The sequence below is a fragment of the Lycorma delicatula genome, chromosome 10 (assembly GCF_047948215.1).
Source record: "Lycorma delicatula isolate Av1 chromosome 10, ASM4794821v1, whole genome shotgun sequence".
Lineage (NCBI taxonomy): Eukaryota > Metazoa > Arthropoda > Insecta > Hemiptera > Fulgoridae > Lycorma > Lycorma delicatula.
Genome location: NC_134464.1, coordinates 6,580,932 through 6,598,322, shown reverse-complemented (window position 1 = coordinate 6,598,322; position 17,391 = coordinate 6,580,932). Strand labels below are relative to the sequence as shown.

General features: G+C 30.0%; 1 protein-coding gene across 3 annotated transcripts in view; it reads right to left on the bottom strand.

Annotated features, from left to right (window-relative positions):
* Positions 1-17,391, bottom strand: part of IKKbeta (inhibitor of nuclear factor kappa B kinase subunit beta) — a 131,230-nt gene that overhangs the window by 35,856 nt on the left and 77,983 nt on the right. For 2 of the 3 annotated variants that reach the window (XM_075376907.1, XM_075376904.1), the window contains exons 9-11: positions 8,671-8,882; positions 6,281-6,471; positions 296-482 (exon numbers count right to left, since the gene is read on the bottom strand). In XM_075376907.1, the coding sequence (XP_075233022.1) occupies positions 296-482; positions 6,281-6,471; positions 8,671-8,882 (590 nt within the window). The remainder of the gene's footprint in view (positions 1-295; positions 483-6,280; positions 6,472-8,670; positions 8,883-17,391) is intronic. The other variant, XM_075376905.1, reaches the window with a different exon arrangement.

Here is a 17,391-nt window from a genome sequence, read left to right as displayed (position 1 = left end):
CACTGTGAGGTATTACTTCAGAGGATGAAGTGTAGTCTTATACAGTCTTAGATTGATCACTCCTGAGAAGTGTGGTTGATTGAAACCCAACCGCAAAAGAACACCGGTATCCATTATCTAGCATTCAAATCCATATAAAAGTAACTACTACCTTTACTACGATTTGAACCTTAGAACTCAAATATAAATATATATATATATTTTAATAATAAAATTTTAAATTATAACTCCTAACAATACGGCAATGATAATTATTATAGTTAATTATAATTAAATTATTATTAATAATACATACGCATTTTTCATTTCAGGCAGTTTAGTTCTTGAAGGTTCCAGAAACATTTGCAATATTGCAAACTTTTTCTTCATTGTGTTGATTTCTTGACCTATAGAAGATATGGTTTTTTCTAAACCGCATTGAAAATTTAATTCTTCTTTTAATTTCTCAGCATGAATGGCAACAATCCGTTCAAAATGGATGACTGAAATAAATGTATACATACTTATAACAAATAAGAGAATAAAAATCTAAACAATAGATACATACATAAATGAAATAACAGGGCGCTTGAAAATAAAACCAATAAACATTATTTCATACAAACCTATCTCAGGAGTTGGTAAAATACTATTTTGCCAATACACGTAATATTAAAAAAACAAACATTATCAAATTATTGCACCACTCTTTTTTTATTTATTTATTTTTTTCAATAAAGAACAACCGGACAAGTTATTGTATTTTTTTTGTAGAGTAAACATATAGGAAAGTACAAGGGATGGCCGAAATGTAATACAAAGTCACTCGTAACGCGTAAATGAAAAGAGATAATCAAATGAAACAAATATGCATAAAAGCACATTTTATTTGCTATAAGTATACCAGGTGATCATTTGAAAAGTTACCGCATTTATTACTCAACAGCTATTGGTTCCATCGTATTTCAGTTTGCAGGCAAGTATACTATTCTTGGCAGGAACCTTTTTGAAATTATTTTCAAAGGGGTGGAACCCATCCTTCTGCTACATCTACTCCAACTCAAAAATCTTAAATGCCAATGGTAACATTTAATTACATTAATTGACAACCAAAAAAAAAAAAATCAATTTTGGTGAAAAGAAAGTTAAAATCCACCCAGCCATTCACTCGGTAGGTGTGAAAAACCATTTGCAGTAGTACTTTTTTTAAATTTTAGTTACAAAAATAACTAAAAAATTATGTGATATTACTTATTAAACCATTTGATATGATCATAATCTGCAGATTAAAGCTGTGAAAATGATTTTTTAAATTACCAACACAAAATTTCACTCTTAAATGTTTTCTAAAATTTTTAAGTGTTGAAAATTTATTTTTTTTAAATGAGACAATGTAGCTTGTGACACCTCATTGGAAGGTCCTTTGAATACAAGTAATTTGATGCAAATAAAATAAAAATTGGTTTGCTGGTATTGAAGTCGTGATTAAAAATGTGATTTATTTAATTTACGTTGGGATACAGTGTTACTGACCCAAAGCAATAGGTCTGAAATTGTCTGTTCTTAAAAATATGGGTTTTAGTTTTCTCCAGCACTGAAAAAACATACCAGTAAACAAAGTATTAATAACATCAGTTAAACATACGAATAACCAATAATAAGGTACCTACTTCTTTGCTGGTAACATGTTGAAAAATTTATTACCAGATAAACTTAATGATTAAATAAATAAAAAATAACTGATGAATGAATAATTGTTAATCAAAAAATAAAGCTTAAATCATTCATTAGTTAATTTTGTTATGAAGGTTTTTTAACAATAATAGTCCTAAGAAATAATGAAACACATTTTTTTACCTCAATAAAATAAAAGTATCAATTTTTAAATCATTCGTTCAAAATGATTCCCATTTTCCTGTAAACAATAATAAAGTCCTTGTTGAAATTCACATCTTACTAATATCCCTACAAATAATTTTGTAAACATTGGATTGGCATCTATTAATTGAATCATTTCTTCACAGAATTCAATCCTTCTGTCAGCATCATCCTCATTCAGTTCTTGATGCGGTTGAATTTTATACAGCAAAAATGTATTCAATTTTAATGTAGTGAAAACAAAACCGTAAGAAAAATAGGTTTAACGGGATATTTTACGAATTGAGCTTTGATGATTTGCTACTATACTTCCAAAGATTTCAACCAAAGTTAATGCGTCTAAAACCTTTTGCATGCACGTTTCTTATTAATGACAGATCCCGTTTCTTGGAATTCTTTACAAGTTTTAGAATGTAAGATAAAAATGTGAAACATTTTTATTTGGATGCCATTCATTAAAAACTACTCATTCATGCCATTCATTAAGAATTGCCCAAGCGACTACGTTTAATGAAATAAATACAATAAATACTTTATGACACTAATTACATACAACATGAAAGAAAACAATTTTCAAAAATTTACCATAGAAACTAAGATCTCAATAACTGGCAGAAAGTTGTAACCTGTTATAACAAGGTAATCAAGTTTTCAACATGTTGCCAACAAAGAAGTAGGTACCTTATTATTGGTTTTTTGTATGTTTAACTGATGTGTTTACCGGTATGTTTTTTCAATGCTGGAGAAACCTAAAACCCATACTTTTAAGAACGGATGATTTCAGACCTAATGCTTTGGGTCGGTAACACTGTATCCGAACATAAACCAAATAAACCACATTTTTAATCATAACTTCAATACCAGCAAACCATTTTTATTTTATTTGTACCAAATTACTGTATTCAAAGGGGCGTCCAATGAGGTGTCACAAGCTACATCATATCATTTAAAAAAATAAGTTTTCAAAACTTGAAACTTTAGAAAACTTTAAGGGTGAAATTTTGTGTTGGTAATTTAAAAAATAATTTTCACAATTTTAAATCACAATCCACAGATTATGATTATTTCAAATGCTTTACTAAGTAAGTAATATCACATAATTTTACGGTTATTTTTGTTGGACTAAAATTTAAAAAGTACTACCCCTAATGGTTTTCGCACCTACCAAGCAAAAGGGTGGGTGGATCTTATTTTATTTTCATCAAAACTGATTATTTTTTTGGGTTGTCAATTAATTAATGTAATTAAATGTTACCATTACCATTTAAGATTTTTGAATTAGGGTAAATGTAGCGGAGAAGGTGAATTCCACCCCTTTGAAAATAATTTTAAAATGGTTTCCCCTGAGAATGGTATACGTACCTGCAAACAGAAATACGATGGGACAGATAGCTGTTGAATAATAAATGTGGCAACTTTTCAATGATTACCCGGTACACATTTATTTTTCCACCTAGTCACCACTTTTATTTCATCCAATGGTAATCCAGTTTTATCATTCTATCAATGAAGAATGCTTGCCGGTGATCTTTCTTTGACCCACGACCTCGTTGCGTCCTTCAGTTCATCACCTGTGGTGAAATGAATTCTTTTAACATCCCACTTTAATCGCAAAAAGAAGTAAAAATCATAAGGTGCCAAATCTGGTGAATATGGAGGGTTCAAATATCAACTTTCTGTGAGTCTCCACGGCTCCTACCCGAACACATTTTACAGTAGCCCATTTGTGCAATATGTCTTACTTGTTTTTTCAATATACCTACTTGGTGGTGATGTGTTGTACGATTGCAACAGTCATTTTGAATCAATTCATCCATCTCCTTTTGACACTTCACATCAGTCACAGAAACTAGTCGACCACTGTAATATTCATCCTCAATATATGCTAGAAAAATTGAGGATTAAAAATGTAATCTTTGCACGCTGAGTTTTAGACATGTTCACACAGCAACAAAATTGACTCCATAACAACTTAATAACTACTTGACAGAAAATGAGAGGGCATAAGTCAATGAGTTTTGGAATATTAACGGTAGGAGAATGAAACTACAAGCTGGCTGTACCTGTTGTTTTTCCAGCATTTTGCTCTCCCGTTACATTCCAATGTTCATTACATTTCGCCACCTCTTATAAAATTATACCAAATAAAAATATTTTTTTTTGACAAGAATATGGTAATACCACAAACTTCTATCTTTGAGTAAGTTGATGAAAACCTAAAAGAAAAATGGAGGCGAGGTATAATGGAGGAGAGGAAATGAAATTTGTGCAGTAAATAAATGTTATTTCATATTCATATATACCATGACTGTCTATAAAGAAACTGGATATAACTTAAAAAATAATTATTTAGTAATCTTATTCTAACTTATTGTCTGTAAAGAATCACTAATGGAATCGCTCTTAATTTTTTTTTTTTTCATTATTGGAACACTTCCTGCAGTTTAGATGCTGAATTAATTTTTCCTTAATACCTTCTATAATTTTTAAATGGTGGACTTTGAAGGTCAATTTTAGTTTCATGAAGAAGAGAATATTTGCATGAGTTCAAAGAACAGGAATTATGGAAAACTATTATGCGTTTCACCAAAACGTTATTGCTTAATAACAACGCATATGCAGTAGACTGAATAACTGGTTCGCTTCTTTCTTTTTTACTATCTAATAAAATTCTAGGTTAACTGTTTGAACTAGCAGGAAGAACTGATGAATAATAGTTTTCCAGATGAAGAACAATATGACAATCTTTTAAATTGAATATTTCCTTTAATCATAGCAATGATTTTCTATTCCACTGTTATGATTACACTTTGGTTTCTATACACCCATGTCTTATCATCAAATGTAATATTTTTCAAAAAGTTTTCATCATTATTCGAGCATCAAAGAGCTTCTCACTGACAACTGTTCTTTTGTTTCTCAGTGATCCTCACAGCACAAATTTTACCATAATGTAATACAAGTTCAATTTTTCATTCAACATCATGTGACATAAATCTTCACAAATTCCCACTCCTTATCTTATTTATTTAGTTCAAGTAATAAGTTTGCCCGACTATAGTTACGTGTAAGAACGAATTCCTTAATGTATGAAAAATGCCAAGCCTGACTGGAAACTGAACCTAGAATTTTTAAGATGAAAAACAAAAATTCTACTGCTCCACTACAAAGACTGGCATTTGATGGGGAGTCGGTAAACAATTTTTCCTGATAACAGCTTGCAGTTTTGATGTTGCACATTTTTTGATGAGTTATAAAATCATTGTCTAGAACTATTCTCCCCTTGATTATTTTTTTTACCTAATTTAAAAAAATTAAATCCCCGCTCATGAGACTTTTATGTTTATATACCTTGCATACTCACCTAGGTTTTAACATTCCAAAAAGTTTCAGGAATCATTTAACTAATTTAATATAAAATTGAATACATAAATATTGTTTTTTTAATACCCCTTCACCTTTAACATCAGGAAAATCATCAAGTTACTTACTTCAAGCTACTATTAGTTAGTTATCACTTTGTTAGTTATTATCACTGGATAATGTGGAGTTTTTAAATACTTCAAAAAAATATCAAATAGTTGAATAGTACCGTGCTATCACATTTGGATGTTTTACTAAAATTCAGTTTTTTGGGAAGGTTTCATAAAAAACCTTCCCTTGTAACAAATTAGAGAAGTGCTGAGGTTGACGAACTATGTAATCCATTCACATAAAAGGAAAAAAAATCTGATGTGCACCCGCATGACTTCCTTTCTGTCAATAAAGAGTACATAAAATTTTGTTTCATTAAAAACTTCTGATTTTTTTTATTGTTATTGAATTATTATTATTATTATTTATTGTAAAAAATTTTGACAATCATTAATAAGTCAATATATTTAAATTAAAATAAAAAAATTTAAACAGAAAGGAAATGAAGTCTGATTCGAACCGATATCCCTTCCCCTTAATCTTAAGTAAGATCCAAATATTTCATTAATTAAAATTTTATTTGGCTATAACTCCGGCACTAATGAAAATAAGTACCGCTTATGATATATAGTTGAAAAGTTCTCATGAGAGCTTATTATTACAGTTAAGAAAATGCCCAAAATCGAAATGTTTTGAATACGGGCTTTTTTGGACACTTTTGTTCCAGTCAATTGCAATCAAAAGGGAAGGTGCACAACAACTAGATGTTACAACAGTCTAAATCTAAAATGTCAACATTCTACGGCTAATCATTTTTGAGTTGTGCGAGATACATATGCATATACGTACAGACATCATGCTGAAACTGGTCAAAATGGATATTTCCATTGAAATCTGAAAACCAAAATTTTTCACGATCAAAATACTAACATTACTTCATACACGGAATTAATAACCACTAATAACATAAAATAAATAGATCAAATGAACATATAAATAAATAAATTACATTTAAACATACAATTTTGATACTGCTGAGGAAATTTTTTACTAACAGCAGTTATTAATGGAGCAAAAAATTTTTGATCATAATTTAAAGACTGTTCAACAATATTAAATGTAGCTTTAAGTTTCTCCAAATTAGAACATGAGTCTTGAAACATCTTACTTAATTTTTTGTCTATAGACACCAGCCATGATCTGCAAAAAAAGAATTACAAATCTTACTTTTAAACATTTCTACAGCTATAAATTTAAGATTATTACCGAAGTCAATGAATATTAAAAAGTTCATTTTTTTCTTTAATATAAAATTATAAAATGATGAAAAGTAGATAAAGGGGTGGTTCAAATACGCACGAGGCGAATATCCCTACTGCTTTTAAACTTAAATATAGAAGAAAAAGAAGAAAGGGAAAATATGAAATGTATAATACTTCAAGAACAAACAGTAGTGATTTTAAGATTTGTTGAATGACATTGTTCTTTTGAGAAAAATGAAAAACAAAAATAGTAGTAATAAGGAATGGCATAGATCTGACAGTAAGAAATTCAGAATTAAGTTTGAAAATAATTATTTATTTTGGCTACAAACAAAAAATAAAATGCATAACAAACTGGAAAGGAAATAATGGTTAAAAATACTATAGAATGTCGAACGTAACTTAAGTTGTTGAATTTTGTAATTTTAATTATAATTAATCACAATGGATATGTAAAGTAATGAATATGCAGTTCCCAATAGGTTCAGCTCTTAATTTTGGTTTCCTAGGATATACTAGTCCCTCTAATATATTAGATAACCAAATAAAAAAATAGATACTATAGTACTTTGAGTATAAACAAATACTAGAATACATATCAGAATAAAATTACGGTTGCATTTTTGCTGAAAGTGTATTTTGATAAAAATAATGATTACAGTGATATTAAAGATCAAATAGCTAAGGTGGTGCCATTTTGAAATTTGTGGACATATTTACTGCATAATTTTTTTTTTCATTAAAAAATAATATTGTAATGTAATGTATTATTCATTAAAGAATGTAACAATTTTTTCCTTGAAATTCATATGTATTTGAAATGAATATTACTTTTAGATTAAAAACATGTCATTTGTAACTGCAGGGGAAACATTTTATTAATACAATGGAATGAACACAGAGTGAGAATTTTGCTTACATTTGGACAAGTTGCATAAAACTTGTTACATCTTAAAACATGTTTATCTACAATTTTAAAACAAAAAACAGAATAAATAAGCAGAGATACTCAAATATAAGCATATTAGGATTAATATAAAGTCAAAAGCACTATGTGGTAGTACGTACCAAGACCACAGGATGTAGTAGCTGTCTGCTACATACATTTTAATGTATTTGTTATAATAATTAATACCAAGAGTAATGATATCATCCTGCTAGAATATAATTACACCTTTTTATCCCTTTGTATTGCAACAGCCAGGAAAGTAAATAAAATTTAAGAAAGAAGGGTCAAAATCTATAATACTACTGGTTCTACGGTTCTAACATTAACTTTGAAAGTGCCACTGACTCCTTCAAGGATTAATTAAGATATAATAAATAAATATAAATTTTTTGGCAATGTAAGGCCTATATTTCATTGAAAGCCTCAAGAAGCAATTTTATTAATACACCTCAAATAAGTAAATTAACTTTATAGCTATATACAAAAAAAACCATTAATGTTAATTTTAAAATGCGCAGATATCTCAAAGAGATAGAATAATTTCAGACAATGTTCTCCAAATGGAAATAAAGAAAAAAGTTCATTTTAACGAGGTCAGGAAATGCTTTATTTTCAGGTTACCACTAGTGAAAAACATCACCCGGTTTCTTCCCCAATATTTAACGAGGCTATACTGAAATTCTCTACACAAAAATTATGGAGCGAAATTGATAACTATAAGTTTTCTTTGTTACCTGGAAATTTAAAATAAACCGGTTCCATAATTATAACTAGTAGTTTCCAGGAAAATAGTTAAAAAGTCCAAAAAAATTAAGGTAAAAAATACACTTTTTTAGGTTTGGCATAAATTTACTTTGTTAATTACCAATAACTGAATAAAACTAAATCTCTGATAATTTTTTTAATTCTGGGAAAAAAGATCAAAATAAAATCATCTACAATACACAATCAGCTAATATCATAGCTAAAAAAGACCAGCACGTATCAGTCACAAAGGTGATAATGGTTATCAATAACATGAAAGTATATATAAAATAAGTGAGATTAAATCAGTTTGGTTAATCATTAAAAATTAATAGTTTTGAATAATTCTATAATAAAGAAAAACATTCTTTTTAACTATAATATTCAAATCGGGTTAATTCTGGGGCAATAAGATAAAATAGTAAAAATTCAACTAATACTTACACTTTAACTGCATAAGCATCTAAAAAACACTTATACAGTATTAACTCTTGATAAATGAAATATATAGAATTTGCCCACATACGACGTTTCAAACTGTATTCAACTGAATTTTTACCATTCTTCAACAAAAACAATACAAGTTCCGGAAAATATGGTGAGACATCTCTAGGTAAATTAAAACCAACCGTAGGTAAAACATACAACATTACATCCTATATTAAAAAAATTAAAAAAGTTAAGTCAACCACACTACAAAAACTAAATAGCTCAGTGCAATAATAATAAATTTGGAACACTCAGACTTATATCCATCTTAAATGTGTTATCAAAATCAAAACAGATCTACTGTTAAACCATTTAACTTTTACTTAAATATTAAATTCAATATTTAATAAAAGTTATTTAAATATTTAAATAAAAATTAAATTATATAAAATTAAAATAATTCTACTACAATATAAAAATGTCATAAATTAATCTTAAAGAAAGAAATATATTTCATTTATAAAGCAGTTCAAAAAAATTCCTGAATTGGCACTTTGCCTAAATTAGTAACTGAAGGGGAAGTTATTTTTTCTTGAGCGGGTAATGTTTCACAATATGTCTGGCATCATATTCGTTTTATCTCTCCTACAATAACATGTTTGTTACTGTTATTGTGATATATGTTAGCACAATATCACTGTAGTTCAAAATCTGTGTCGACGACCAATTTGCCTCAAAAATCAGTCGGAAATATCAGTGAACCAGAAAAAGCGTAATATGAAAAAGCAGTGAAATACACAAGGTTATAAATCATTAAAGTGTTTCTGTAAGGTTAACGTTAATATAAATGAAACTTTTGTAACAGGGACTAGTTTCTGCAACAAGAACAATGAGCAAGTTTGAAGTGACAAAAGAAAATCTATTGAACATATAATACCAAAATTTACAATATGAATGGGAAATTGTTTCAGTATTTTTGACAATGATGTGAAATATACATCATTTTAACAATACTCCAAAAATGTTTTCTGTATAGACATGATGAAACACAGATGAAACCCAATATTATGTTTTATTAAGATAGAAATTTTCTGAACCATAAAATCATAGGAGATGGGACATGAAGTATTTTGTACGATTTACAGAAAAAATGTTTGTCATCAATATGGCATCATCATTATTATAATGTTAGAAGGTTTTTTTTTATACATTTCCTGGATGCTGTATAAATTTATCATCGTGAAGTTACACAATGAATAAGTCAATATTCACCAAAATTCTTTACTCGATGGAAATGCAATCAGAAGTAAATAATCTGAAAAATAGTCAACAACTGGGATTTTATGTATAACAAACCAGCACACTACTCCATTAAAATGCTTCCAAGTATCTTGAACAGTACAAGCAATATGCATGCGGCATTCTCCATATGCTCCTGCTTCAATGACTTTTGCAAAAACTTCAAGAACATTAGCAAACGTAAACAGCTGCCAACTGATACACTTCTGAGACAAATACAATATAATTTAATAATAAATTTTAATATAGTTTTTTTTTTTTTTAATATACATACTATGGAACATTTTAGAAGTTACCTAGTACATAAAACTTACCTAAACCAATAAATTTAGGAATTTCATTCATTTACAAACTTGTCTGATAAACTGATAAGATGAGGGTGATACATGATTATAAAGATGAGCAATTTAAATGATAATTTCAAATTCCAAGACAAGAAATGGATGATAATTTTTGAAATTGCACAAGTGGCTGGATATGCATTCCAATTCTGTAGTTTACTAAATTAATAATTTGTAATTATAAGATTGAGTAGATGAAGAAAATGTAAACTTCAAAGCAAAATATTACAAAAGATAAATAGTCGATAATTAACTGTAAAATAAGTTCTAAAACAAAAACATGTTTAAAAATTATGATACTCCAGAATGGCAAAAGAAAGGCTTTACTTTATTACATCTCTCAGCGAATTTGATAATAATAACGGATATTGAATGAATTTATTAATAAAATTCCTTTAAATTTTATATCACAAATATCAAAAGGGTGGAGCACTCTTCAATATATTACATATATTTTATAAGCATTTCAGTGTTAATTTGCTATATAACACAGTGAAGGGCGTTCCATGCTACATAAAATGTAAAGGAATTTTGTTAATAAATTCATTCAATTTGCATTATTGTAATTAAATGCAGCTGAGAGATGTTATAAATAAATATTCACATAAAATACATTCACTACCGTTTATATCACCATTATTATCGATATAAAATGTTATTTGAATTTAATCAAAGAGTTTATTATAAACATTTATTCTTGATTTTATATGAAAGTGAAATTATTATTTTTTTTTAGTGCATCTTCAAATATAATTGTATTGAAAGATTTTTCCAAACAATTTATACTTAATTCAATCGTTTCCAAATAGTGAAATTTTGGTACTTTTTTTAATAATCTTTTCATTAGTTAAATAAAAGTGAATTTAATTTTTTTTTATTTCATACATTTGCCTCGATTAAATTAAAAAAAAATTACTGTCACAATTAAACAGTGTACTATGAAAATTCTTGGACACAATCTTAGGGAATGTTAATTTATGTTAACTGTGTTAATTTATCATTTTTAAACATATTGTATAAATGATTTCATCGCAATTGTATACAATCATAGATGGATTTCTTCTGATATATAATAATTTTGCAAAATGAAAACTGACTCTAATACATTTGTACATAAATTTAAGAATAATGATTCACTGAAACTAGTTGACAGCTGTCTATATATAACCCATCTTCACATTAGAGGCCAAACGGTCATAATCTAAGTGGACTATAAAAGTAGTGGTAAATTATCACTGGATGCGTGAATCACTTATTTAATTAAAACAATAATAAACTATAAAATACTAAATAAAAATATACTATAAAATATATAATATATAAAATATATAATAACTATAAAATACTATAAAATAATAAATAAAACAATAATACACTATTAAACAAAAAACACGCTTACTAAAGAAAACAGAAAACTAATTAATTATAAGTATGAATCATGTCAATTTTCATATGATCTGTAAAGGAAAAGGCACTAAGCCGACCTTTTCTGTCTACACCATAAACACTACTGGTCTAGTAAATTAACATTAGTTGCCAAAACACCCGCTCGAGCCAGAGCGCACCTACTAAAACATAACGTATCACCTATCATACATAGTTTTTTTAGTAATGTCCAGAATAATAAAAATAAATCAAGTAACCTAAGATTACATTGCAAATAATAAATGATATAGCATAAATTGTACAATAGTAAACAATAAGAATAAATCACTATAAAAAATATAAAACAGTCATTGCAAAATGAATTAAACAAGTATAATAACATTAGTAAACAACACAATTACAACCTTGTAAATAAACAAAGAAATCAGACAATGTAAAGTAGTACTAAATGTTATAAGAATTAATAGAACAATAAAAATCTAAAACTTGATAAACAATAGAATTCAACTGATAAAACACAAAATCAAAACTGAAACCTAAAAATAATACACTGAAAACAACAAATTTAACCATTCAAGATTCATAATGTAAGATTATCAGAAGAAACAAAAATAATACAAAAATCAATAAATTCATCAATGTAAAAATACATATGAAAATAGTCAATGCAAACTAGTAATAACTACAAAAAATTATTCACACCATAAATTCAACAATGTAATGTCTGACACCGCCAATAATAGTACATAAAAACAATAACAAGAAAATATTACATGAAGACTTATTCATCTTTGTCCACTGTTGGAAGTGAGCAGATCTTAACAATAGGTAGTTTAAATGCTGCAATTTGAGCACTATGGACTGAAACTACTGGGACGAGACCATCAGCACCTGAATGAAGATCCTCGATGACTGTCAGTTTCCACCTTACGGATAGAAGTTGATCGTCCTTGATCAGAACAACTGCGCTCCGTTGTAGATTTTGCTTCACATGACTATTTACTATGCTGCTGAAGAGATGTTAAATACTCTGTTGTTTGGTCAACAGAGTAACTTGCCAACTATGCCGAAGTGAGCTGCTCACTTCACCATAGTTGCTGAGCACATTCTGCTGCATATGCTGCCACCTACTTAATCTATTAACAGGTATATCACTCAGATCAAGATCAGGAAGGTTGGTGATGAATTCACCTATAAGGAAATGACCTGGTGTTAAGTAAGAGTGATCTGTGGGATCATTGGATAATTTACACTGTGGCCTTGAGTTTAGACATGCTTCTACTTGCATTAGTAATGTTGCTATTTCTTTGAATGTTGAAGAGCTGTTGCCAACAATGCGAAAGAGATGTTTCATCGATTTAACAGCACTTTTTCAAATACCTCCAAAATGGGGAGCACTAGGGGGTAAAGCGACACTGACAGATATTCAATGACAGTATTTCTGAGATGGATGTAGAGTTGTGTTTGATCATGTCGTGATCATGAAGCTCATTAGAAGCACCAATAAGGTTAGATCCATTATCATTGTAGATATTAGCACAGATTCCTTGATGAGACATGAACCGGCATAGGGCTGCAAGGAATACCTCCGAAGTAAGATCGCTAACAAATTCCAAATGAATGGCGAGCGTAACTAAACATATGAATACTGAAATGTAACATTTGACACAAATTTTAGTGCAATGAGAGCCTGACTTTATGTATACTGGACCTGTGAAGTCCACTCCAGTGTTAAGGAAAGGTCGAACAGGTACAACTCCTTTAGTCAGTAAACTTCCCATAAGCTGATTATGGGGTTTTGTCGATAAAGAAAAACAACAAATACATTTATGTAGGATGTTTCTAAAAATTTTTCTAGCTGTAGGAATGGAATAGATAGATCTAAATGAGTTAATTAACAACTGTAGACCTGCATGCACAAGTCGCTTATGCTCATGCTCAATTAATAATTGAGTAAGGTGATGTCATAGAGGCAAGATTATTTGATGTTGAGTTTCAAATGGAAGCTCTGAATTTTGTAGCCTTCCTCCAACTCGTACAAGTCCAGATTCGTCAATAAATGGATGAAGTTCGAGTGGTTGATTTGTAAGATAATGGTTTCCCACTTTCCAGAGCAATAAATTCTTGATAATAACAAACTCTTTGTGCCAGTTTGATACAAGTAGTTAAGGTTGCCTTTAGTTCTACGGTAGTTAGTGGTCCAAAATTATGTGATTTCTCAGCTAACTTACAGTTGTTTATGAAACGTAATTAATATCAAATTACTCGTTGAACTCATGAAAGAGTAGATGATTCCTTCAGAATAGAATTGTCTAAGCTGGTGACTGTAACCAAACTTACAGTTGCATGTATTTTGGAGTATCACCTGAAACAGGTATTGATGGCGTATGTGTTGGCCACTGAAAAGAATCCTTTGTCAACCAAGGTGGTCCTTGCCACCATAACTCGTTACAATTGAGTTCTTGAGGAGTTACTCTATGTGAAACCATGTCTGCAGGATTTGATGCTGACATCACATGATGCCATTTGCAGTTGCGTGTTAGCTCTTGCACTTCGCAGATATGATTTGCGATGAAAGTCTTCCAAGTCAATGGAGGTTTGCTAAGCCAAACGAGAAGAATACTAGAATTTGTCCATAGATGAATATCATGTATTTTCAAATCCAATGCTGGTGTTTACCTTAGTAATCAAATGAGCTAGCAATACTGTGCTACATAATTTAAGACAGGACAAAAATACTTGTTTGTAATTTAACAATTGTTTCTCCCTCATTATTACAGGATCTGAGATAAACACAAGCACCATAGGCAGCCTCAGAGGAATCTGAGAAACCATGTAGTTCTAGGTGATGAGGTTCTTGATCATAGCAAATCTATCAATATGAATTTCATCAAGCAATCTAAGAGAACTGTAGATGAGTTACCAATCTTTCTGAAAAAAGTTGATGGGAGTTCGTCATCACAATTGAGATTTTACGTCCATAATTTTTGCATAAATATTTTGCAAAGAATTACTGTACAAGCAAGAAGACTGAGTGGATCAAAGATAGATGAAATAGTTGCAAGAATGTTTCTTTTCGTAAAAGTCATTGGCCGAAATTGTTGATCTATTGAATTAGCTCCACTAATAATTTGAAAACAATCTTGTGATGGTTGCCATCTTAGTCCTAAGGTCATCACTGTTTCAGTTCCATCTAGCTAAAGACTGAGCTGAGTTCTCTTGAAGTTTGTGAGGAATTGTTTCCAAGAGCTGACTATTGTTTGACGCCCATTTGCGGAGTTCGAAACCGTCACCTTTGAGAAGTAATTATAGTTCTGAGACTAGTTTAATTGCCTTATCCAGTTAATATGCTCCTGAGATGAAGTCATCAACATAATAATCATTTTTCAACACTTTGATGGCCTGCTCGAAGTAATTAGCCTGTTCATCATCTGCAAGTTTCTGGGAAACATCGAGTAGCGAGGTACGGAGTAGATGATGTGCCATAAGTTGATATTCTTGTACAGGTTCACTTGGTGAATTTCGCCACAGTATTTGCTGGCAGTCATAATCATCTGGATGAATTTTCACCTACCAATACATTTTGTTAATGTCTGCAATAAATGCAATTTGGCGAGTGCGGAAACATAAAGCAACTGAACACAAATCTTGTTGTACAACGGGACCAACTCTTAAAATATCATTCAGGGACATGTTATTAGTTGTTTTAGAAGATGCATCGAAGACAGTTCTCATTGTGCTCATACCACAATTTTGTGGTATTACTATCATGTCTGAAGACTGCATGATGTGGTAAAAAACAACATGGTTGATTAGTTGATGAATTAAGTTGGGTATGTCCCAGTCTAAGATATTCGTTAAGAGATCCACGATACTCACTACTCAGATTTGTATGCGAGGCAAGTGATGTTCAATACTTTGTAAGCATTCAAGAGCTACTGATTTGGATTCACCAAGAGCTGAAATGTCCTGCTTTGGAGGTAACTTGACAATAAATTGTCCTTCCTTATTCTTCGATGTGTTGGCAATGAAATGCGCTTCACATTCCTTTTCTTCAACTGACCAAGCTTGAGCATTGACCTCTTCAAGTTGCCAAAACCTTTGAAGCTGATCTTCAATTGAGTATTGTCAAACTAAAAGACCTTGCTGACAGAGTTCGCTTCTTGTCTCTCATTATGAAACGCATCGGTCACGATCCAACCAAGTTGAGTTTTCTGCAAACCTGAGTATAAACCTGGACATGTTTGCTGTTCCATCAACAATATCTTTATAAAGACCAGGGTTCTGAGCAGCAAATCTACACGCTGTGGTATACTGAATCCTGGATCTGCAAGCTCAATATCAGAAGGGATGTTCCAAGAAGCATGTTTAATTTTGCTAGCTGGAAGATCTGTGGTAACCATTGGAAGAATGCTGCAGGTTAACTTCATGGAAAAGTTTGATTTCAAAGAATTAATTTGTATGTTAACATTGTATTTACATTGTATATATATATATATATATATATATATATACATTCTAAGATTATCATTCTAAAGAAAGAGTTGTTATTGAATGAATTTTTGGTCAACTTAAGAAACGAAACATTTAAATGACAAATATTGTGAGTTAGAAGAAAATATCAATTATGAAAGAGAAGAGGATGAAAATGAAGAACCAGAAGAACTTGAAGAGGATGGAATTCGTCTCAGAGGGCAAGCAAGAAGAAATGAAATCATGGCTTTGTTGTTGGAAAATTGATTTGGAATAAACTCCTTATCATTTTACCATTTTTTTTATATTTATCATTTATTATTAAACTTTAATAAAATTTATTATTATTATTATTATTATAAATTTGTTACCTTTTTCCTTACCTCATTTTGTAGATAAAAAATGTAATAAGTATAAATAACAGGAGAAAAATAAATAAAGAGAAAAATCAGTACAACAGAAAAAACAAAATTAATCATTTATACTGGATGTTTCTATTTTATACTGGTGTGTGTGTGTGTGCGTGCATGTGTTCACATGAATGAATGAGCATGTGTTAGCACACATACGCACGCAGCCCCCGCAAGTATAAATGAATTTTTAATTTTTTTTTTTTTTGGAAGTGATAGGTTTTTATTTTATTTTATTAAGGCTTACAAATACAAAATGCATACATTTTTTTTACAGAAATACAAAATGAGGATTGCTTCAACAATATGTATTGGCTGAGATCAAAATCTCTGTTCTCTTCATTAACTTCGCACCGTTCTGTTGAAGATGATTGCAGCTGACGTAATTTTATTTTCTCTTGTTCCAGTTTTGTCTCCTCTGTTTTAATTTTTATTTCCTCTCTCTTCATCTGCATTCTTGCAAGTTTCAGCTGCTCATTGAGAACGAGTCGTTGAAGATCAATGGTTGATAGATCGGCTGTTTCATCAGTGTCCCAATGTTGTCTCTTTTTTTACGCTTTTCTGGCTGTCCTGATTTTTGTCTGATAACTTGTTAGCGATTTCGTTAGTAGGCTGAACTGGGGTATCTTCTTGAATCCTATTTTCAATTCCTACATTGGTTGCTCCCGGTATCTGATGCAATACAGGATTTTCATGAATTTCAAGTAACTCAAGGAGGTTGATTCCCATTTTAGTAATTTCACTGCTCTATTCCCCCTTTTATTTTTGTCAGTTTTCTTTTTAAGATCTGTTTTCATGTTATTTAATTTTTTTTTTAGTTTTTCTAC